Source organism: Urocampus carinirostris, chromosome 6 (genome assembly GCF_059441175.1).
Source record: "Urocampus carinirostris isolate Australia breed hairy pipefish chromosome 6, RoL_Ucar_1.0, whole genome shotgun sequence".
Lineage (NCBI taxonomy): Eukaryota > Metazoa > Chordata > Actinopteri > Syngnathiformes > Syngnathidae > Urocampus > Urocampus carinirostris.
Window position 1 is genome coordinate 1,230,157 of NC_142354.1, and position 24,325 is coordinate 1,254,481.

The 24,325-nt window shown below is 39.8% G+C and overlaps 2 protein-coding genes and 1 long non-coding RNA gene across 5 annotated transcripts in view; 1 reads left to right on the forward strand and 2 right to left on the reverse strand.

Annotated features, from left to right (window-relative positions):
• The window catches only part of sdc4 (syndecan 4), a 29,564-nt gene extending 22,267 nt beyond the window's left edge, over nt 1-7,297 (reverse strand). For both annotated transcript variants that reach the window (XM_088337407.1, XM_088337405.1), the window contains exon 1: nt 7,087-7,297. In XM_088337407.1, the coding sequence (XP_088193533.1) occupies nt 7,087-7,155 (69 nt within the window). In that variant the 5' untranslated portion in view covers nt 7,156-7,297. The remainder of the gene's footprint in view (nt 1-7,086) is intronic.
• A 1,658-nt stretch (nt 7,298-8,955) lies between these two features.
• Nucleotides 8,956-23,070, reverse strand: LOC148363504 (uncharacterized). 2 transcript variants are annotated; one of them, XR_015850657.1, is made up of 6 exons: nt 22,904-23,070; nt 17,783-17,869; nt 16,584-16,678; nt 9,831-9,936; nt 9,496-9,720; nt 8,956-9,430 (listed from the first exon to the last, which is right to left on the reverse strand). It is a non-coding gene; the product is annotated as an uncharacterized LOC148363504 (long non-coding RNA). The 2 variants fall into 2 exon arrangements; XR_015850656.1 differs by lacking the exons at nt 16,584-16,678; nt 17,783-17,869; nt 22,904-23,070 and adding an exon at nt 13,135-13,189.
• manf (mesencephalic astrocyte-derived neurotrophic factor) lies at nt 13,962-23,506 on the forward strand. Its single transcript, XM_088337408.1, has 4 exons — nt 13,962-14,333; nt 19,798-19,925; nt 19,996-20,137; nt 23,112-23,506. Exons 1-4 carry the CDS (start codon nt 14,258-14,260, stop codon nt 23,294-23,296), a joined length of 531 nt encoding a protein of 176 aa, XP_088193534.1. The 5' UTR covers nt 13,962-14,257; the 3' UTR covers nt 23,297-23,506.
• Nucleotides 23,507-24,325: the final 819 nt, after the last annotated feature.

Genomic DNA, 24,325 nt, shown 5'->3' on the forward strand with positions numbered 1-24,325 from the left:
CTGATAAGAAATTTTATATAGTGATAAAAATACTTGTCATATCTCCCAGGCCCATCTCCATGGTTGTTTCCTTTTGCTGTCTCAAGGAATACCTGTACCTGATCTTTTTTTTTTCTTTTCAGTTTTTAGATTTTCTTTAGGGCTTGCTGAAATGGTAATTGCAGCAAAGCACAAATTTACTCATCTCAAGAAAAAACACACAAAGCTAGCACCATTAAGGCACCCACGTGATCCTGAAGGTATTTGAGCGCAGAGAGTTAAAAAAAATTCAGCTCTGGTTAGATCTGAATCTGAAAGAAGCAAAGTGAGGCCAAAGGAAAACCACCGTGAACTTTACAATCATTTTGTCCCTGGTTTATTGGTATTAAGAACACTGTGATGAGCCAAGGACAGGACTTAGGAAAAGTTGATCAGTCTTTCGAAGTGGGCTTAGAAAGTCACCGAAAATGTGTCCGAATTCAGCCTGTGCGTGTTAAGGGGCTTTATTGAGAGGGTTTGTCCGGTTCCATTGAGACTCTCCCAAGTGTGCAAAATCCCTCAAGGTCAGCAGAGGTCACATTCCACAGGGAAGGGACAGGGCAAGAGGAGCAAGCACAAAAGGCAAAAAAAGCATAAGGTAATAATCCGCCCTCCTGAAAAATGGGCTACCTCCACAGTTTACTTGTAGGCTAGCAGGCTTGCCACACAACTCACAACTAATGGAGAGTCTCCCGGGAAGTTTTTCTGGCTAAAAAACAAAGTCCAAATCTCGTGAAGTTCCCTAAAAATGATTTCGGATCATTCAACAATGTTCAAGAGTGTCACTTCCCATTGATGAACATGACATTACCTTTTGTGGTTAGCAAAACGATTATTAATACGATTAAATGCAGCAAAAATGAGGAGTTATGTCTGTTGATGATAAAGTCATGGTATTGTGTGCTATAATAGTTATTCGTCATAACATTCTCTCAACCGTAATACACTGGAGTCCTCAACTCTACCGCTATGCCGCAAGTCACACTAGCAAAACGAAATAGTGGCCAGGGGGGGCGGCTAGGATTTAAACTGAATGAATAATTTCTGACGCTACGTTGTTCACAGTTTTGTTTTGTTGTACTTATTTGTTTTTCATTTAGTGATTTTCATCACATTTAAGCCTATCTTGTCCTTTATCCAGAAAAATAGTTTTAAAAATATTTATATTAGCACCCCAAAATACAGCCTGGTTACCACCATGATGCAAGGTGTACAACAGTGGCCAGGAACCTTTTTGAGCCAAAGACCCATAAAAGCAAAAATATTTTGATGGAGTTTTTTGAGAGAGCCACACTATATTTTTAGACAAAATTCAACAAATCTGCCGAACTTGTTCTCCAGACAAACTATTCTTTAGCACATTTTGAAGATTTGGTAAAATATATGACATAATAATAACGCCAGAGCCTGTGTCCCATACGGATATAAAGAAACGACTTCAAATTAGTCTCCCTCCCGCAGTTACTTAAGAGTGGTGAGGCTCATATTGACCGTCATTCTTGTCCCAAATAACGGTTTCAAAACAAGGTGCAGGCAGTTATTTTGTTAGAATGTCACAAAATACTGCAAATGAAGATACCAATGTATTTACCTTCAGTGCAGACCGGGCGTCCTGTCCCGTGTTAAAGCTTTGCCAATTCCTACCGCTTAGCCAATCAAATTGCTTTAGTTGCTTTTGCAAGAAATTTTCGTGTTTGAAATGTATTTGTGGCTTTTCATCATAAAGTGTCTCAACAATGAACATAGATTGTTTAATGAGCTTCCATATAAAGGATTATTTAGCATTTTACAGACAAAACGTCAGTGTGACACCTTGGCTGTAAACTGTAGTTATAATTGTGTCCTATATATACTTGACTGAAAATTCCGACAGCCAGTATTGTTCTGGTTTTGTATATGTGACGAGCAACTCTATAAGTAACCATTTGAAAAGTGCTACTGAAGACCAGTGTGTGGGAGCTGGAAGACCCTCTACAGCGCATCTTCAACCTGAGCCTGGAACAGGGGAGGGTCCCTCAGCTGTGGAAAACACCCTGCATCATCCCAGTCCCAAAGAAATCAAGACCTGAGGAACTCAACGACTTCAGGCCAGTCGCCCTGACATCACGTGATGAAAACCATGGAGCGGTTGCTACTGCACCACCTGAGGCTACAGGTCCGCCATGCCATCGACCCTCTGCAATTTGCTTACCAGGAGAAGGTGGGAGTGGAGGATGCTATAGTCTACATGCTACACCGATCCCTCTCTCACCTGGATAGGGCTAAGGGGGCTGTGAGGATTACATTTTTGGACTTTTCCAGTGCCTTCAATACCATACAGCCTCTACTTAGTGGGAAACTTAGAGATGGGAGTTAGCTCACACCTTGTAGAATGGATTACGGACTACCTGACAGGCAGACCCCAGTATGTGAAACAGGGGGTTGTACATCGGACACTGTGGTTAGCAGCACAGGATCTCCGCAGGGGACTGTGCTCTCTCCGTTCCTATTCACCCTGTATACGTCGGACTTTCAGTACAACTCTAGTCCTGCCATGTGCAGAAGTTTGCGGATGACACTGCTATCGTGGGATGTATCAGAAGTGGGCAGGAGGAGGAATACAGGAAATTGATTCAGGACTTTGTCCAATGGAGCGATGCAAACCACCTGCACCTGAACACCACCAAGACCAGGGAGATGGTGGTGGACTTCAGGAGAACTACAACTCATCCTGTAACCATCAAAGGAGAATGTGTGGAATTTATCCAGACCTAAAAATACCTGGGTGTGCAGCTGGACAATAAACTGGACTGGACTGCCAACACAGAAGCTCTATGTAGGAAAGGTCAAAGCCGACTTTACTTCCTCAGAAGGCTGGCGTCCTTCAACATCTGCAAAAAGCTCCTGAAAATATTCTATGAGACTGCTGTGGCAAGCGCCCTCTTCTATGCGGTAGCATGTTGGGGAGGCAGCGTCAAGAAGAAGGATGCCTCTCGTCTCAATAAACTGGTGAGGAAAGCGAGCTCTGTTGTGGGCACAGAGCTGGACAGCCTGACAACAGTAGCTGATAGACGGGCACTGGAAAAGCTGCGGTCAATCATGGACAATTCATCACATCCACTACACAGCATTATCTCCAGACAGAAGAGCAGCTTCAGCGACAGACTCCTGTCAGAGTCTTGTTCCACGGACAGACAGAGGAGATCTTTTCTTCCGCATGCCATGAGGCTCTTTAACTCCATCCGGCAGAGTAAAGGCCCACATTAAACCACACCCACCACATTGCATATTACCGTATTTTCCGCACTATAAGGCGCACCGGGTTATAGGACGCACCCCGAAAAAATAGTTTTTGGTCCTATTTTTGACATAGATAAGACGCACCGGATTGTAAGGCGCTACAATGAGAACGTGGACAAAACAGTCAGATAGTTCAGTCAAACTTATTACCCCCTGAACATTCCCAAAGCTTGCAAAGACGCAAATACGTGTCAAGAACACGTGCGGATGCGGTGTCCGTACGATGTCACTCAAATGCATCGTTCCATTATTCGGTTAAAGTCTTGGGATTCAAGAAATGCCAACCATTCTTTCGTATATATTTTCTTTTTCGCTCGCAACTTTATTGTGCATATGACGATAAACACTTGGAATTGAGTTTAATTTAAAAATAGACACTCAATTCCATCCGTTATCTGCACCGCTTATCACAGAAACATCGAGTTCGGTCTGAAACAAGATACAGAGACAATATAAAACCTGAAGTAACTCACCGAAGTCGTTGTGTTCATAATAATGTGCAGCCAATGTCCTCTTATATCCGTGAGGGTAGTAAATCCAGGAGAATAAAATATTTTCAAATACAGAATAGAAAAAAAATGCTTCCTCTATGCCGTCAGCCACGTGCCATAAACGTTCATCTTTTTCGGCCAATTGTAGGCTTTGTGTCGCCGTTTAAGCCAATGGCAGCCTGTAAATGATAAAAAGGATCCGCCTCTTGACCTCCGAATAACTCTAACCAATAGTGATCGACTCAACTGATGATTGACACATCTTTTTCGGCCAATTGCAGGCTTTGTGTCGCCGTTCAAACCAATGGCAGCCTGTAAATGATAAAAAGGATCCGCCCCTTGACCTCCGAATAACTTTAGCCAATAGCGATCGATTCAAATGATGATTGACACATTGGTTAGCCAATGAAACGCTGGTAAATAAATCCCAGCATACACCGCGTACTACTTGGCGTTCGGGGGAAAATCTAGTCGGCGGCTGCAAGTTATTTGGAAGTCTTTGCAATTTTAAAATTGATCCATAAATAAGGCGCACTGTATTATAAGGCGCATGGTCAGCTTTTGAAAAAAATAAAGGCTTTTAGGTGCGCTTTATAGTGCGGAAAATACGGTACTGTATTTTTATTGCAGTGTGTATTCTGTGTAGCACTATCTAGATACTCTATATAACATGCTACATTGGGTATCATCACGTCACATTGGGTATTTGTGTATTGTATTCTTTTTGCTTTATTATTGTTTTGTTCTCCAGCGCAGGGATGCTGCTGGAAGTGTGAATTTCCCTGCGGGGATGAATAAAGTATCTATCTATCTATCTATCCATCTCTAAGTGCAGGTACTATTTTATCTCCAAGTCATATGTACCCATAAAAATAGCCATATACAGTGGCTTGCGAAACTATCTGGCCCCCTTGAACTTTGTGACCTTTTGCTACATTTCAGACTTCAAACATAAAGATATAAAACTGTAATATCTTGTGAAGAATCAACAATAAGTGGGACACAATCATGAAGTGGAACAACTTTATTGCATATTTTAAATCTTTTTAACAGATAAAAAACGAAAAAGTGGGTGTGAAAAATTATTCAGCCCCTTTACTTTCAGTGCAGCAAACTCTGTCCAGACGCAAGAGGGAAGACATTTTTTAAAGATATCCATAAAAAGTGTCGTATTAACTCATTGGGGCTAAAAAAATTTGCACACCCACTTTTTAGTTTTTTATTTGTTAAAAAAAGTTTAAATTATCCAATAAAGTGTGTTCCACTTCATGATTGTGTCCCACTTATTGCTTATTCTTCACAAGAAATTACAGTTTAATATATTAATGTTTGACGTCTGAAATGTGGCAAAAGGTCACAACGTTCAAGGGCGCCAAATAGTTTTGCAAGCCATTGTATAGCCTGCGAGTCATAGGTTCCAGACCCGATACTGTATTTTTTATTTATTATACAAGTATATCTAATAATTATTTTCTATTTGCATTTAAAAAAAGTATTTTTTTTATTCAGGCATTTCTGCAATTGAAAATATATTTACCTCATTTATTGGTGTTAAATATGTGCCTTCTCAATTTTGGTCGTGTAGAACCGCAACTGTATTACATTCTTCAAAACATTAGATACCAAGTTATATTAGTGACGTTTGTATGGGAGTGGACATTTCATGCAGGGGTGATTTTTTTTAATAACATTGGGGCTATGCTAGCTGGCTAACCGGTGTTCTGTCATATATTGTATAACATATAATCAAAAACACATATTCAATAATGATTGATTGTTATTATTATCATCGAACCCATCAACACTATCAAAGTATTTAAGGTGTGTGCAAGCCAAAGAAAGTCAATGCTTCTAAAAGTTTTACTCGTGTGTGTGTGTGTGTACCAAGCTACTGTAAGTGAGAACTGGTCACGCGAACCACTATTTTCATAAATTTTACTTGCTTTCATTTAAAAGAAAAACTCACACAAAAGCGCCATTTAAGTGGCTCGCAAAATGTCTTTCTCTGCAAAGATGCCGCCGGTGTTGTGCCCTTTCCTCCCCCCCTGATCGTATTCTATATAAAACGCTTATTAAAACAATAAAGCGAGCTAATTATAATAATTGGGAGATCCTAGTCTATATAACGGGTTTATTTAAACAATAAAGCGTGATCTTATTCTACAAATTGCGTTTTTTAACGCGGATGAAAATGTCACCAACGTCAATGTACGCTTCCGACAAAAGCGATCGTATTCTATATAATACGCTTTAAAAAAAATAAAGCGAGCTAATTATAATAATTGGGAGATCCTAGTCTATATAACACGTTTATTTAAACAATAAAGCGCGATCGTATTTTACAAAATGCGTTTGTTAACGCGGATGGAAAAGTCACCAACGTCACTGTACGCTATGATTTCCGCAATCACAACTAATTGTACACAAATAATATTTATTTGATTTACTATAATATCCGTATGTAATGTCTTTTTTATTATGAATGAAACCCTGGTTGCATTGGATCCCGCGGTGTAAACAAATTGTTGTTTTTTTGCATTTAAAATCGGAGGGGGGGGAGGAATTTGCATAGGAGTCGGAAAAGGGCACAACACCGGTCTTCTACCCTTCCTTGCTACTGGGCGAGATTATTGAACACCAGTGTTCTGCCATATTTTCCTACTCGGGCGAATTTTCCTACTGGAGGCCGATTCGACTATAACAGTAATATAACAATTTCATTTTTCGCGTGTATTTTATTGTATATATATATATATATATATATATATATATATATATATATATATATATATATATGTCTCGCCCAGTAGCAAGAAAGGGCAGAACACCGGTGGCATCTTTGCAAAGAATAAAATTTTGCGAGCCACTAAAATGTCGCTTTTGTGTGACTTTTTTGCCTTTTATACAACGCCGGCATAACACCGGTCCATAACGGTAATTAACAAAATACTTTTTTTAATGAGAAAACGTAAAATAGATGAAAATCGTGGCCCACGTGACCAGATCGTTGGCCCTAAAGTTCCCACTAAACTTTTTGTTCTGTGCTTCGAATCATTCCACACGGGTAAACCTGTGAAACTTGCTCGTAGTTAGCGAAGGTACGACTTGAGACATAAATGAGAGCCATAAAAGCAGCGTTGAACACGTCAAAACAAGCACAAGCGGTATTTGGACTTTGTTTCTAAGCCAAAGTGACTCCCTTTTAGTTGGGAGTTGTGTGGCTAACCCGTTAACCCACAGGTAAACTTTGTGGAAGTTACTCTTACCCAAAGACAAAAAGTACTCACGTGGGACTTACCGACTCTGAAACGATGCGCGAGGACAATGTGGAGAAAAGCAGAAGAAAGCAGAAAATTGCATAAGCCATCGCGTGCCCTATACCACTCTGCTGATAAGTTGTGGGGCGAAAATCTATGTAGACTGCTCGTCTCACAGTTAAACTTGCTGATGTTGTCCTCTACTAGTGCCAAGTTTTGTCTACTCGCTGTGTTTTTACTCCCGTCTGACTCGTACCCTCTCGGCACTCTGCCAATAAAGGTTTGGCAGGCTGATGACGTCAATTCCGTTAACTCGAAATCTGTCGTGGCAATGGTTTAATTGCGCCCCCTCAACTTTAAGCACCGATAGTCTTTTTGTGTAACTCATTTTCTGATTCCTATTCCAGCCAGGAGGGTTACCGGGGTCTGGCCAGGGGAGCAGTGGCCACACACTGACAAGCTCTGCCCACCAAAAGAATAATAGATGAGGTGAGGCCAGTCTGGGAAAAAATGGGTAAAAAAATGACAAAAGAAGAAAAAAAGGAGAAAAAATAAACAAAAGGAAAAACACAGGGAAAAGGAAGGAAAGAAGAAATAAGTAAAATGCTAAGAAAAAAGAAAAAACAAAATGAAAGACAAAAATGAAAAAGAGAAAAAAAGAAAACAAACAGGAAGCGTATAAAGGAAAAAGCAATAAGCCATAAAGAGAAAAGTTAGTAAAAAATAAACATAAGAAAAAAAGGAGAACAAGAAAATGAACAAAGTGACAAAAAAGAGGTAAAAAAGCAAGGGAGCAAAAGAAACAAATGAAGAAAAAAGAAAAAGAGAGATAAACCAGAAAAAAACTTTTAGGGGGCCCATTTGTTCAGTCCAGTATATTACTCATAATAATGTAATATTCTGCACAAAATAAATAAATAAAATAAAAACTCATGTCGGGCAACGACCTGGACTCCAACACTTATACTTCAATGTACAGTACATGTATTTAGCGTTGGGTGCGTTATTTTGAAAAAGGAATTGGTTATTGTTATTTGCTACTTCTTCCAAAAAGTAACAGTTAGTAACCAAATTACTCTATGATAAAATTAAGTAGTTAACAGAGAAAGTTACAATTTCTGTGACTTTACAAAGAAGTTGTTGTGTGTCGAATAATTCGAAATTTTCTGAGCAGTATTCGAGTCAGTTGAACAGAGAAGAACAGACAGGTAGTTGTGTTGTAGAACCGTATAAGGGTTATTGCACCTCACCAGAAAAAATATTTATCCAACACTTTAAGTTCAACAAAAATAAAAGGCTAACAGTGATATTAGATAACAATCAGAATGTACATAAACTCGCACAAAAGTGTACATAAACACACACAAAACGTACGTAAACACACAAAACGTACACCAAAATGCACTAAAACAAACGTAAGCACAAACAAAAATGTATTTAAACATGCACAAAAACATACATAAACACACACAAAAATGTACATAAACATGCGCAAAAACGTTACTAAACACATACAAAAACGTACGTAAACATGCATGAGAACATACGCTAACATGCACAAAAACATTAGTAAACAAGCACAAAAACATGTAAACATGGACAAAAATGTATGTAAACATGCACAAAAATGTATGTAAACATGCACAAAATCATATGTAAACTTGCACATTAAAAAACGTAAACACGCACAAAACGTATTTAAACACACACAAAAAACACGAAAGCCAAAAAGCACAAAAAAACGTACGTAAACACGCACAAAAATGTACATAAACATGCTGTTAGGGAAAAAACTATATTATGAACCAAACTGTTCGAATTAGTTATCTGACTTAACCAAACATAAACTTTATTCTCGTAACAATGCATGCTCTTTTCTTAATTTTAGGGAAAAATATTGACAAGAGACAGGCATTTTCACACAGGGGCAGATTTATTTTCTTAAATTAATTAGCTAAGTGAATTCCATCGAATTTTGCCGAATCATTGTCGAATTAGTCTAATTAGTCTTCGTCGAGCCTCCCATCTCTCGTCTCTGCTCCCGTCTCTCTCTTCAGTCTTCCGTCTTCCATCTTTTTGACACGTCGGGGCATCGGCCCCTCCCCCTTGGGCGGGCCAGGAACTCCACACTTGGTCTGACCGGTGCATCACCAAGGACCAAATTGTCACGCTGCTGTATACTAGGGTGCTGGGGCATCTGACGAGTCAGTGAAAAGGGCAATTCCACCAGACACAAATGGTTCTGTGACTTTAGAAGAAGTTGCTGCTGTCCTCCGTGTTCAGTCCACTGGCGGCGTGGGGTAAGTGATGGGAATGGATGCTAAGTCCAATCTTCTGCAGAAGGAAGATCAGTCAACGGCACTCCCACTGAGTCAAATTGTTGGTCTACAAGAACACGACAACACAATAATCAGAACCATGTACTTTGTGCATAGACACATGAGACCTACCAAGCGTGAAAGAGCTGTCAAGTCGCCTAGTGTGATGAAACTATTGAAGCATTGGAGCAGACTCACCATACAGAATGGCATAATCTACAAAATAAGGAAAGAACCTCGCATGGCCAAGACGATTTTCCAGTTTGTGGTGCCAGACTCATTCTAGCAGAAAGTCCTCCCCAGTCTTTGGCAGGTCTCTGGTGAGGGTTATGGAGTTGGTCTGTATAGACTTTTGAACTGGTGAGCAAGAAAACAAGTCGGTGGATGTTCTGGTCGTAACTGATCATTTCTCCAAGATGTCGCACGCCCTCCTTTGGAGGAATCAAACCACCAAACAAGTTGCTTACCATCTCTGGCAGGATTTCTTTCTTGTCTATGGTTTCCCTCAGCGTATCCACTCCGATCAGGGAGCCAATTTTGAGAGCAAACTGATTAAAGAGCTTCTGGAGATGGCTGAGGAGCAGAAATCACATACGACTCCGTAACACTCCATGGGAAATTGTGTCACAGACTCATTTAACAGAACATTGGGAGGTATGATCAGGATCCTTCCCCCCCTCAGCCCAAAGCAAAGGGGCCACAAATGCAGCAGCAGCTCACCATCTGCTACAACTGCACAGAGCATGAGACAACAGGGTTTGCACCATTTTATCTGGTGTTTGGGAAGATCCCTCGTCTCCCTGTCGATGTCATGTTTCAACATGGTATTACCAATGATGCTGTTGTCAGCTACTCTGACTTTGTAACCCATCTAAAGAAGACTCTACATGAAGCTGCACATAATGTACAGAGGAAAGCTCTCAGAGAACAGACTCGCCATGCCAAGCTGTACAACCATATGGCCAAAGGATCACACCTCGTCGTCGGAGACCGGATGTTGATCCCCAACAGAAGTGTCCCAGGGAAACGCAAGGTTGTAGAAAAGTGGGAGTCAACCCCGTTTGAAGTCATATCAGTCAAGCTTGACCTCAATGTCTCTAGAGTCATGGTAGTTTACAGGAAATTGCTGCTCTCTGTTGGCTTCTTGCCGTGTGAGGGAGATCTGGCCAGCGTATCTGAACACTCTGAGTGTGACGCTGCTATGCATGGAAGTGATGTATGCCCTGATGTACCTGACGCGGTGGAAGACAGTGATGACTGTACAGTAAACTGGCTGATACCGTCAGGTGAAGAGGAAGTTCATTCAGAGGTGAAGGAAAACTCACTCGATTGCAGATCAGAACCCCAGTCTGATTCTCTCACAGTCGATACATCCAGTCAAGGAAGTCAGCACATCCCTGATCAAGAGGTGAATCATACTGCAATTGACAATGCAGAAAGCCCACCACAGTCCTCTAAAAACATGATCCTCTTGGGTATTGTCTTCCTAGACGAGACCCCATTGAACACTGACCCCCCAGACATCGTCTCCCCTGGTACTGACACATATGAGACAACCGCTGCAGTCTTTTCGAGGGGGGTGGTGGGGTTTGGGCCACTTGAATGGCTAAGTATGGAGTGTTGTACTTTTTCAGAGGGGGAGGGGGGGGGGGGGGGGGGCTTTTGCAAGGTTTATTGTTCTGTGTTCTTTATCAATTATCCATTATACGTTATTTGTCAAATCAGGACACAGAAAAAAGCGATAGTGTTGGGAAGTATGTAGTACGTAGTTTCACGGTACCACACACACACACACACACACAATCACACACACACGTTGTCAAACATTTGTTAAACAACAGATGGAACAAGTACAAATGATTACAAATAGTACAAAACACAAACACCCACGCATGCACTTTGGGGCATTCCAGGAAAAGTAATTTCGATCGATTGTGAAAGTTCAGTCTGACTCCATTTGGCCTTATTTTTGCGAAAGAGCAGCCAACTTCCTGCAGTACGGAAATTCCTAATGACGTCGCATACCAACGCAAACATTCTTTTTCCTCTACAACTTTAAGATAATTGATTACGCCACAATTAGCAGATTAATGTACACTTTTAAATATAAAATATGAACAGGAGCTCTCTCTTTTCAGCCAATATTTCTCCCGTGTTATATAATCTCAAATAAACGCTACCATGTGTTTACTTGGAACGTATCGATACCAAATTTCCTAGTATCGCTCAACCCTACGGACTACGATAACGCGAGATGTAGTATGTCCCCCAGATATGTAAAGGCTAGATAGTACACGCCCTTTTGAACAGCGTGCCTACTGCGAGCCTAAGCTGGTAGGGTCAAACTCAGAAAATCTTTTAGTACATGCGAATGGAGCAAAAAAAAAATAATAAAAAAATTCAAAAGAGAATGCCAATTAATTGTGCTGCACCGAATGTCCTGGAAACCTGGCGTAACCTTTCATGGGTTTAAACATTTTTGCCTCTATTTTCTCATTACAGTATTTAATCTTGTTGAGAGCTTCTTTCAGTAGCTCTATTTAACTTTATGCCTTACATTGTTTAATTTTTTTTTAAAGTAAGCCTGCACCAACTCGCAGACACTTACCGTGATTTACAAGGGGGAAGTACAGGGGAAAAGAAATCTTGTAAAACGGTCCTCCTCAGGGTTTATCGAACTGTTTTAACTATTCATGTGACGTCAAAACTAGATGAATAACTTCATTTAAATCGGTGTTTTCAATATTTTATACATACATCATTTTTATTGTTTTTTTTGTTCTGTTTTTAGCCTATACTACCAAGTGACTACATTTGGTTGTGTATATGGTCATGTGCCAATGTATATTGTTCTTCATTTACCTTGATTTACAAAAAAAATACATTGTTGGGAAAAAAATTCACACAAGTTTCTTTAAAAAAAAGGCTTGAAATATCCTCTTAACACTTATGATAAATAGTTTTTTCAACAAGTTTCATACCAAGTGTCAAAATGTCAATGCTGTTGTTTTTAATTTGTGTATTTGTTGATTTTTTTGTAAAGCCTTTTCCCATTTTCATATTTTGAAATTAATTTTACGTAATAACAGTAGGTGCTGACGTTGAAAAAAAGTTACCTGCATGAAAATCGATTGTAAATGCGCAAGTTATGTCAATGTACATACGTACTGTAAATTGCGTTGACCTGACCAATATGGCCGCATCGTAGGCACGCTATTTAGCGAGTTTCTGCAATGCACTGACGTATTTAGTCTTCTGTGGAATGTCCTGCCTACTATCCTGCCTACGTCATCCGACTGCGCCTCACTTTCTGCGCTTCATTACAAATAAATTATCTTTAAAAAAAAATACTCTATTTATTTCATTTATTTACATTTTTTTCCGTATTTCTACAACACCTTATGTTCTCTTGAAAATTGTCAACTTTGCATTGTAATTTGACTATTCAATGCCAATTGTGTTTGTATTTGCAATGTTTATTTTAAAATATTTTAAACAACTTCAAAAACACTTCCTATGTTTGGAAAAAAAACAATACATTCTTTTCAATTTTCAAACTTTTTTATTACAAACATTTTAGTTTGATTGCAAATTGTTTTGGGATTTTTTTTTTTACATTTTTAGTACCGTATATGTTTTGGGAGTTTCTGTAATAAACACACATTTCTCTCCATACTATAACTAAAGTTTCAATAACTTTTTTACAACATATTTGTTCAAGTGGTTCGGTTAAACATATTGTCTTTAATTTTGAAGATATTTATCATTTACCTTCCAGGACCAGCATGCCGACCCCGGTGTTGTGGAAAATGTTACATTAGTGATGGAAATTCTGGCTCCTTTTAGAAAACCGCCTCTTTCGGCTCGGATCAGTAAAAAGAGCTGGCACTTTCGGCACCCAACCGTCTCTCCAGATTTTTAAAACGGTTTAATTATATATTACTACTAATAACTAAACTTCCTAATTCACCAAATTATTATGTGTTTTGTAAACGTATCATGCCATTAAATGTAATAATAGCCTTTATTGTTTTAATCAACAGAGACCCTTTTACCTCGTTTACCTTTCAAATCGTTCACTCATATTGACCATTCATGAGCGTCTTCGAGTGAGAGAGAGAGAGATGAAAAGAACAGAGAGGGAGAAGGATAGAAAGAGAGAAACAGAGAGAAAAATTAGGGGAAGAGGGAGAAACATAATCAGAGCAAGGGAGAGAAAAAACATAGAAAGAGATAGAGAGGATGAATACGTAGAAAAGAGAACAAAGACAGAAAGTGAAAGATACAGAGAATGAGAAAGCGATATACAAATAAATGGAGAAAAAGAAAGAGAGTGGAGGAAGAAAGAAAGAAATACAAAACAGAAAAGGAAAGCGAATGAGAGGGAGAAAGGGGGATACAGAAATAGGAATAAAAAAGAGAGTAGGGAAAGGGGTTGAGACAAGAGAGAAACAGAGGAGAGAGAAAAATAAAGAGAGATAATGTGATTTTTTTTTAAAAGAGCCATATCCTCATTGATGGGGAGGCGGCTCAAAGATTCGTTTTGTCCGCGAACGATTTCCCATACAATGATTGCCGTGCAATGCGCTGGTCCAATCACATGGCGCCAACTAGACGTATTTCCTGGGACGTCATGTCTTTTTGCAACCAACATTAAACGCACAGAAAATTGCTTTTAGCGTCAGTGATCATAAACAATAAGGAAGCCCGGAATTTAATATCCCATTCCACGATCGCTTAATGTTTGCTGTCGAGTAGAGGCACTGACTGACTGCTTGCTTGCTAGTCGTTAGCTGGAGCTGAGAGCTAGCTTTGGTGCAAGTTGGATAGGTGCCCCGCCGCAGCGCTGAGTTTGATATCTAAGTTTACGATTGGAACGCGGGAGGAGGCTCAAATGTTGACGGCGACGGCGGTGTTGCTCGCGGCTGTGCTGGCGGCGACCGAGGGGCTCAAACAAGGCGAATGTGAAGGTAAATGAACCAAAAGCCGGCTAGAACGTATCCAAGCAGGGCAATTCAAAGCGTAAAAAGTGCCCAGGACACATGGAAATTTGGGGCGATTTTAGATTCAGAGCTTTGAAGGTACTGAGCGTCTGTTTTAACACACACACACAATTTTTTTTTCAGCATCTGCACTGCTTATCTTCAGTAGGGTCGTGAGGGTGCTGGAGCCCAACCCAGCTGTCTTCGGGCAGTGGGCACCCTGAACTGGTTGCCAGCCAGTCGCAGGGCACACAGAGACAGACAACTGACACGCTCATTCACACCTAGGGATTATTGGGACCGGCCAATTAACTTGACATGCACGTTTTTGGGATGTGGGAGGAAACTGGAGTAAACCCACGCAAGCAGGGGGAGAACATGCAAACTTCACACAGGAAGGTTCGATCTCATGACCTCAGAACTGTGTCGCACATGCGCTAACCACTGCGCTGCTGTAATATAAATATATATACAGGACTGTCTCAGAAAATTAGAATATTGTGATAAAGTTCTTTATTTTCTGTAATGCAATTAAAAAAACAAAAATGTCATACATTCTGGACTCATTACACATCAACTGAACTATTTCAAGCCTTTTATTATTTGAATATTGCTGATTTTGGCTTACAGCTGAAAAAAACTCAAAAATCCTATCTCAAAATATTAGAATACTTCCTCAGACCAAGTAAAAAAATAATTTTATAACAGCAAAACTAAATCAAACATTTGAAAATGTCCATTCATGCACTCAGTACTTGGTTGGGAATCCTTTTGCACAGATTACTGCATCAATCCGGCATGGCATGGAGGCAATCAACCTGTGGCATTGCTGAGGTGTTATTGATGCCCAGGATGCTTCGATAGCGGCCTTCAGCTCATTTGCATTTGTAGGTCTGGTTTCTTTCATCTTCTTCTTAACTATACCCCACAAATTCTCGATGGGGTCCAGGTCAGGGGAATTAGCAGGCCAATCAAGGACAGTGATGCCATGGTCAGTGCACCAGTTACTGGTGGTTTTGGCACTGTGGGCAGGTGCCAGATCATGCTGGAAAATGAAATCCTCATCTCCATAGAGCTTTTCAGCAGATGGAAGCATGTAGTGCTCTAAAATCTCTTGGTACACAGTTGCATTTACTCTGGACTTGATGAAACACAGTGGACCAACTCCAGCAGCTGACATGGCTCCCCAAACCATTGCTGACAGTGGGAACTTCACACTGGATTTCAAGCAACTTGGATTTTGCTCCTCTCCAGCCTTTCTCCAGACTCTGGCGCCTTGACTTCCAAATGAAATGCAAAACTTGCTTTCGTCTGAAAAGAGGACTTTGGACCACTCTGCAACTGTCCAGTGCTTCTTCTCCATAGCCCAAGTCAGACGCTTCTTCCGTTGTCTTGAGTTCAGAAGTGGCTTGACCATGGGAATACGGCTATTGTAGCCCATTTCCCGGACACGTCTGTGAACTGTGGCTTTTGATACCTGGACTCCAGCTTCAGCCCACTGTCTTTGAAGCTCCCCCAAATTCTGGAAGCGGCTCTTCTTTACAATTTTGTTAAGGCTGCGGTCATCTCTCTTGGTTGTGCAGCGTTTCCGGCCACATTTTTCCCTTCCAACAGACTTTTTGTGGATATGCTTTGAAACTGCACTCTGTGAACAGCCTGCTCTTTGAGAAATTTCTTTTTTTGTGTCTTACCCTCCTGATGGAGGGTATCAATGATGGTCCTCTGGACAGCAGTAAGATCAGCAGTCTTCCCCATACTTGTGATTTAGTTTACTGAACCAAGCTGAGTGTTTTTAAGGCTCGGGAAACCCTCGCAAGGTGTTTCGAGTTAATTAGATGATTCAGGTGATTAGTTGAATAGCCTACTTGTATACTTTTTCATGATATTTTAATATTTTGAGATAGGATTTTTGAGTTTTCTTAAGCTGTAAGCCAAATTCAGCAATATTAAAATAATAAAAGGCTTGAAATAGTTCAGTTGATGTGTAATGAATCCAGAATGTTTGACATTTTTGTTTTTTTAATTGCATTACAGAAAATAAAGAACTTTATCACAATATTCTAATTTTTTGAAACAGTCCTGTGTATATATATATATATATATATATATATAAAGGGACAGTGTGTAATGTTTAGAGCAGTGGTCTCAAAGTCGCGCAGGGAATTGCGCCCCCCAAGATGATAGTTTGAGGCCCCCACCTTGATATGAAAATTAAAGCGGCAGTGTGAATTTTCTCACTAGATGTCGCTGTATTCTGTCATGCCTTGTTATTCCTTCAAGTCAGCTGCCCACAGGAGAATTTTCAGGTACTGCAGACTCCTATTGGTTAGACACTGAAGATCAAAAGTACAGAAAAAAATTACAAACTATTGAATAATTCTTAAAAAAAGCCGTCTTCACTTCTTAAAAGTTGAAGGACATTTGTTGTCTTCAACGGGGGTTTAAACGTGTTGCGTTTCCTAGAGTGATGGTTTGAGGACCCGCCATAATATGAAATTTAAATGAAATGAAATGAAATGATCTGCATTTATATAGCGCTTTTCAAGTCAATGACTTCCCAAAGCGCTTTACATTGTGCTTCACATTTCCCAATAGCGGCCATGATCTGTGCAGCCATGTAAGGCGCTAACCTGCTTATTGGGGGTATTGGGGGTTCAGTGTCTTACCCAAGGACACTTCGGCATGTAACACGGACAAGCCGGGATTCGAACTGGGATCCCTTAATCCTAAAACGATCGCTCTACCTCCTGAGCTACTGCCGCCTCAAATTTAAAGGGACAATGTCTATTGTTTTCTCATTAGATGTCGCTGTATTCCGTTTTGCCATTTTATTCCTTCGTCAGGTTCCCCAGGCTTATTTTCCGGGTACTCCAGGCTCCCATTTGGAATACATTGGAGATCAAAACAATTCAGAAAAATTGCCATCTTCACTGCTTAAGTTTGACATTCTTTTGTTTCATACCATGGATCTCAGACTCACGGCCCAGGGGCCATTTGCAATCCTCAGGATGATAGTTTGAAGCCCTCGCCTTCATATGAAAAGTGAAAGGACAGTGTGTATTATTTCCCACTAGATAATCTGTCATGCCACTGAGTCCTAAAGCACAACGGAAGAAGACAAATTAAGGAGACTAAAGTGACCAAAACACACCTTATTACTTTTGGAAAAAAAAAGAGAAACAAAAAAAGAGAAATGAAAAAAATTAAGAGAAAATAGATTTTGTTTTCGTTTTTGTCTTTTTTCTCTTCTTTTCATTTTTCTGCATTTTCCTTTTTTTTCTTTCCCTTACTTTTTACCCCTTATATTCCTCTTTTGCCTCCTTTTCATAGTTATTTTTCTGTATTGTTTTATCCCACTTTAAAAATTTTTTTTCCTTTTTGTCATTCTTTAAGAAAGGCAGGGTAAACATTGTAAGAAAAAGGCTGTCTTTGCTCACTCTTAGTCTCTCTAGTTCGTGGTCTTCCTTGGACTCATTTTTGATTGCTGTGGGCGTGATGGAGCCCATGCCAGTCGAAACCCTTAACTGGTTGCCAGAGAGTTGCAGGGCACACAGAGACAGAATATCAGTCAGCAGGGTGGAAAGCAACAATGAACAAAGAAAAATATTTACCAATCACCACAAACACCTCTCATACTGATTCCCATAGTACCTTGCAATGGCAAGGAGCTAAGCTCCTATTCTTAACAAAACACCAATTGTAAAATTTGAATTTTTTTTTTTTTGTCATCAATTAAAAATTTGGTCGACCTATTAATCGGTCGGGCTGATTATCGGCTTGCGTGGGTTTCCTCCGGCACTCCGATTTCCTCACAAATTCCAAAAACATTTATGTCAGGTTAATTTGCTGGTCTAAATATTCTCTAGGTGTGAATGAGCGAGTGAGTTGTCTGTTTCTCTGTGCACTGCGATGGCCGGCAACCAGTTCAGGGTATCCCCTGCCCACTGACGAGGACAGCTGGGATGGGCTCCAGCACCCCCACGACCCTACTGAGGGTAAGTGGTGCAGATAATGGATGGACGAACCAATAATTAAGCACAACACCGAGCAACAGCCAAGCTTCTCTCCCACTCTCCTGCCTCTTGTTTCTGACACTACCCACCCCGTACCTTCTGATTGGATAAGCGACCGGGAGCGGAGCCACTAAAGTTGCAAGCTGTCCCCACTGTGCATCGTCCGCAGTCTACTGAAACGAGAGTTAGGGCTGTCACAAATATGTTGCACATTCGTAATTACTGACTGGGCCGTTAGACTGTTTATAAACGAATACGTGTCTGTCATCCGTCACTGAAATACGCCACATATCATTGAAAAGCTTATACTCATCACATATTCACCACTATCAGTCTGGAACACGATACCCGAAAACTATAAAGCTGGCATAGCTCACCAACAAGTTCCTGGTAGTCAGCTGATCATAGGATTTCCCATAAATATGGAGTTGTTCCATCCAGGATAGTCCAGTGAATCAAACCATGTAAAATATTTAGCTCTAAACACACAATAATGCCGACGCCTAAACGCATATCTGCATCGTTGGACGATGCTGTTTGTAGTCTGTTTTGCCACATAATAATAGTTTACAAATAAACTGACTCGTACAATTCCAATAAATCTGTTAGCCTCTGACCTTTTGATACCACTTTCGGCCAATATCGGGCTTGTTTTCACTGTCCACAGCCAGCATTAGCCGATAACGACCTGTATTGATAAAACCAAGGCCATTCTTTAGCTCCGAATCTCTTTAGCCAGTAGTAACCGATTCAAATGAGGATTGACAAATTAGCCAATGAAATTCTGAACAGAAGGATACACTGATATTCATTGTGTATTAGACCCCAACGGACATTTTTTAACCCAATGCGACTCCCGACTCCAAATAGTTGTACACCCCTGGTTTATGTTCACACACACACACACACTAGTGCTACATACATGATGAGCTTTTGTCTGCTTTTCCCGCATTTTCACATACCAGATATGACGTCACAAAAAACTATTCTGGGAGAAACGGCCAAAGATAAAATCACGATATGTTTTTTTTGTGTGGTTTATTTTTTTTATTTTTTGGGGGGACCTCACCCCTCTACTATCTATAATTGCAAATCAAGACACACTTAAAATCCTGTTATGTTGTGTGTCCTAGGGAGACTACAGAAGAATACTGTACCATTCTTATCTTTCAAGGAAAGTAAGATTCGTCATGTTAGTTGTTGAAATTCAAATTTATCTACTGTGAAAGGTTTCAGAGCACTATTGAAGTTTTATTTAAATTTACAACAAATATCGGTTATCGGCCTCCTCTTAATACTTCTAATCGGTATTGGCCATGGAAATTCCATATCGGTCGATCCATAGTCTAATCTTGTTGCATACAATGTTTCACATCATTGATATAAATGACAATAAGAAAATTGTAAAAAAAAAAAAAATTTGCTTTTGTCGATTGCAGTTTGTGTGACTTTTTTGGGTAACTTCTACAACACCCTTAAGGAGCAAAATGTGGAGATGAATAGCGGCAATGTGGAGAAGGCACTCCTCAAGACTTGCTCCGCCGCTAAAGGCAAAGAAAATCGATTTGTATGTTTTTTGCACGAATATGACCGTCTTTTTGTCTTGCTGTCTACTGACAAGTGCTTTATGCTTTAAGTGCTATTACATCGGAGCCACCAGTGACGCCGCCACCAAGATGACCAACGAAGTTTCCAAGCCTCTGAGCTACCATGTCCCCGTTGATAAAATCTGTGAGAAACTTAAGAAGAAGGACACCCAAATCTGTGAACTCCGATACGGTAACTGATTGGCATATCTGCTCACTTACCCACCGCATTATTTTTATTGTTGCATTTTTCAGTCGTCAAAGTCCCCATTTTATTGTTATTTTTACATTTGACATGGTCAAATAAAATTATGAAACTGTTTCCATCCACATGAATTGAACTTGCTGGGTGAAAAAAGAAAATGTACTGTCTGTGACACCCCTCGGATAAACGAGCACAGAATACCATCTTCCCACACAGTTTCCTTATTTTTCTCCTCTTCTTCTTTTTTCTCTTTGTGTTTCTTTCTTTTTCTCTTTCATTGTTTCTTTCTTTGTTTTATTTTATTTCTGTTTTTTTTCTTTCTTTTTCCTTTTTTCTCTTTCTATTAATCTTTATTTCTTCTTATTTCTTTTTTCTTTGTTTTCACTCTTTTTTCGAACTCTCCCCAAACTACAGCTTTCATATCATTACATACATTCTTCCCCCAAATACTTAAAAAAAATGGAAAATCATTTTAATCGTTCATTATAAACTTCATGCCATTTAGTAAATGGTAGTATTTTTCTTGGTCAGGGGCATGGTACTGGAAAAAAGAGGAAAAATGTTCTTTGTTTCAGGAGAAGATAGAAGTTGAGAAGTACATGCACAAGCCAATTATGGTAAAATTTTACAAAGGGAAAAAAATCAGGAAAAGTATACATACATTTGGATTTCAGAGATGCAATAATACAAAAATGGAGAACTGAATCCAAAACTGAAAAGCCCATCTGCATTATGATAAACGTATAGATCACATTTGAACTGGTACAACAAATCTGTTTGGCACAATACATCTAGGAGACCATGAATCAATACACCTGGTCGCATAAATACATGGAGTTATCATTCGGAGATTTAAAGATATTTTTTAACATATTCTATGTAAAATTCAATGTAATGTTTACCTTTGAAAATAGTGAAAATAATATTGCATAATACTAACAGAAGTCAAGTCATGTTTATTTGTATATCCCTTAAGCACAAGGAGTCTCAAAGGGCTGCACAGACTATAGATTATTACCAGGGTTGGGTAGGGTTACTTTAACTTGATTACTTTCAATTACTTTTGGATTACTCCAATACTAAATATGCTAATAAAAAACAAAATAAACTGTCGTGTCATTAGCTACAACGCTTATCCTCAGTAGGGTCGCGGGGGGGCTGGAGCCCATCCCAGCAACCATCGGGCAGTGGGCAGGGGACACCCTGAACTGGTTGCCAGGGCAAAATAAACTAAATATGAATACAATTATGACTCACAACACGTGGTAAGCTTTCTCACCTGGCTTTGATCTCTTTGATCTCCGGCAAAACTAACATAAAATGCGACAGAAACAAAATGAAAATAAATCCAAACAGCTTACCAACATCATTTTTGTCGTTCCATGTATTCTGTTACTCCCCGAGCCTGCACAAAATTTAGTAATTTTATTCATATTTAGTTTTTTTGTCTTTATTAGCATATTTGGTATTGGAGTAATCCAAAAGTCAAAGAAAGTAATCAAGTTAAAGTAACCCTACCCAACCCTGATTATTACAAACCATACTATTGTTACACCATCCCCTGATCTAAAACCTACATGAGAGCAAGGAAAAACTCAAAAATCTCAACATGAGGAAAACGAAGAAACCTTGAGAAGGGACATCACATGAGGTAATCCAGGATGACCAGGCTGCAGTGGATGTTGTAATAACAATTAATACACATATATCATCAGCAGGAAATATAGGTCATTCATAAGCTATTGAATATAAGTGTGTTTTAAGGCTAGATTTAAACAGTTCCACTGAGTTTGCAGATCGAATCTCAGGGGGAAGAGCATTCCACAACATCGGGACCTGAATGGAGAACGCTCTGCGGAATCTCTTCTTGGCCCTTGGGATCATTAGGAGACCAGCATTTTCAGCGCGAAGGCTCCGGACCGGAACATAGGGGGAAATTAAATCTGAAAGATGAGCGAGCAAGTCCATGAATAACATCCTAAACTAATGGGGCTGTAAATAGTTACATCCGTCCATCCATCCATTATCTGCACCGCTTATCCTCATAGGGTCGCGGGGGTGTTGGAGCCCATCCCAGTAAATGGTTACACAATAGGTAAAATATTTATAAATAAAATGGAATTTAGATTAATTAGTGGATTATCAATAAAAGACATTGTGGATAACGTGTTGGTTTTAGCAATTTTTCGGAATTTATTTGAAAAAACGTTTAGTGGACAACCTCTTCAACCTTTAATCTGAGAACTCATCACTGCCTTAAAGATCGATCTTAAGAAACAACATCGTTCAGGTTTAGTTGCATGAAGATCTTAGTCAAACATATGATGTCTTTCTGACCACAATAATCTCATTGTATGAAAAACATTGTCCTCTGACAACCATGAGATCTATCCTTTTCTAATGACAGCATTGCTAATCAGTCTGACAAGCAGTTGTGGCAAATGTATAAGTGCCCGAGGTGCGGACTCTTTCCCACACTGTTCCCACTTTTCGTCTTTCTTTTCTTTGCCCTTGCAATTATTCATACAGGTGATACAGAAGTTGTAGTTTTTTGATATGTTACAACTGTCTACGTACCTATAAGCCATAATTAGGCTAATATTTTCTCTACGTGGTTATTAGCTAGCATAAAAACACACATAGGATTTAAGCAAAGAATGTGGACATTACAGCCATGTGCCATAAGTTTGTCAATCTTCAGCATATTTGACATAAAACGAAAAACAGTGAGGAAGATAAAGTTTGAAATCTTACCTGATATTGTGTTTTCTGAAAAGAAAGTCTTCAAACGTCTTGTGTAAGGTCAACATATCTATATCAGTGGCATCAATAAAACTCTTCCACTTGGTCAAACTTTGACTCTTACAACTGTCCCCGTTCACCCCTATAAATGTGTGGCAATGCGTGAATAAACAAATTAACCCCCCCCCCTTTTTCTTTTCTTTTTGGGGTGATTATGCAGACAAGGAAGTGGACCTGAGCTCAGTGGACCTGAAAAAGCTTAAGGTGAAGGACTTGAAGAAGATCTTAGAAGAGTGGGGCGAGTCTTGCAAAGGCTGCGCTGAAAAGGCCGACTTCATCCGGAAGATTACGGAGCTGATGCCAAAGTACGCGCCAACCGCGGCCAGGGCACGGACTGACCTCTGAGAAGAGCATAGCAAGTTGGGCGTGCCATCACATTATCCAAGGCTTTTTTTCCCCTCCTTCCTTTCCTACTTTTATTCTCCTTCCAACTCGCATTAAACTCACTCAGGGTGTCAAGTGACTGACGTGTGGCGCCACCCGCTGTCTGGGCCATGGGGCTCGCGTTTGTGACCTGATGTTTGTGTTTGTATTAAAGCCACGTTTCAAAAAACACGCAAGCGCACTGCTTTTCAAGCAAGATCCTGCACATGATACATCTTTTTCAGAGCTGCATGGCTAAGCCCCGCCCCATTTACTCCCTCAAACAAAACATTGAACATTCTGTGAAGAGCGCTATGGCAAATGTCACTGTAGGAGACCTTTGGCATTAGGAAATTGTTGCTTTTTGGGCCTACAAAGATCACATACAATCTCAAAGTCACATAAAAGGGCCCGAACTATGCATTGGAGGCTTATATTCATGATTTAATTGTTGAGAAAATTTATGAAAAGCTTTAACTTCAGGCAAAAATGTACAGGTCACAAAGTAAATATGATAAAACTGCAACTTGTTGTTGTCGTATATCTTAAACAAGCTAGAGCAGGGAACCTGAGTACATATGGATCACAAACCATATATGACTTTTTTCATAAGTACATATGTGGGTCGCGAGCCGCATATGGCTCTCTTCATGAGTACCATGTAGCTCGGATTTAAAACAACCGGCGATTACTTAATGTGTGATGATTTTTTGGTTTGAACAAATTTATTGACACTAAAAACAGAAAACAATCATGACAATCTCAACAGCAATTAAGCACATTCACAATATTATATTCCAATATTACGTTTTTAACAGCAAACACAAAGTGAGGTTTGAACAAACCTTCTCGAAAATCAAACATATTCACAATTTCATTATATAACATCTTTGTTAGTGTCAATAGATCCGTCCAGGCCAAAGTCGATTGTCCTCGGTCTGAACAAATCCACTGACACCAACAGCAGCAAAACACAGCCATCAAGCATATTCACAATTTTTTTATATTTGA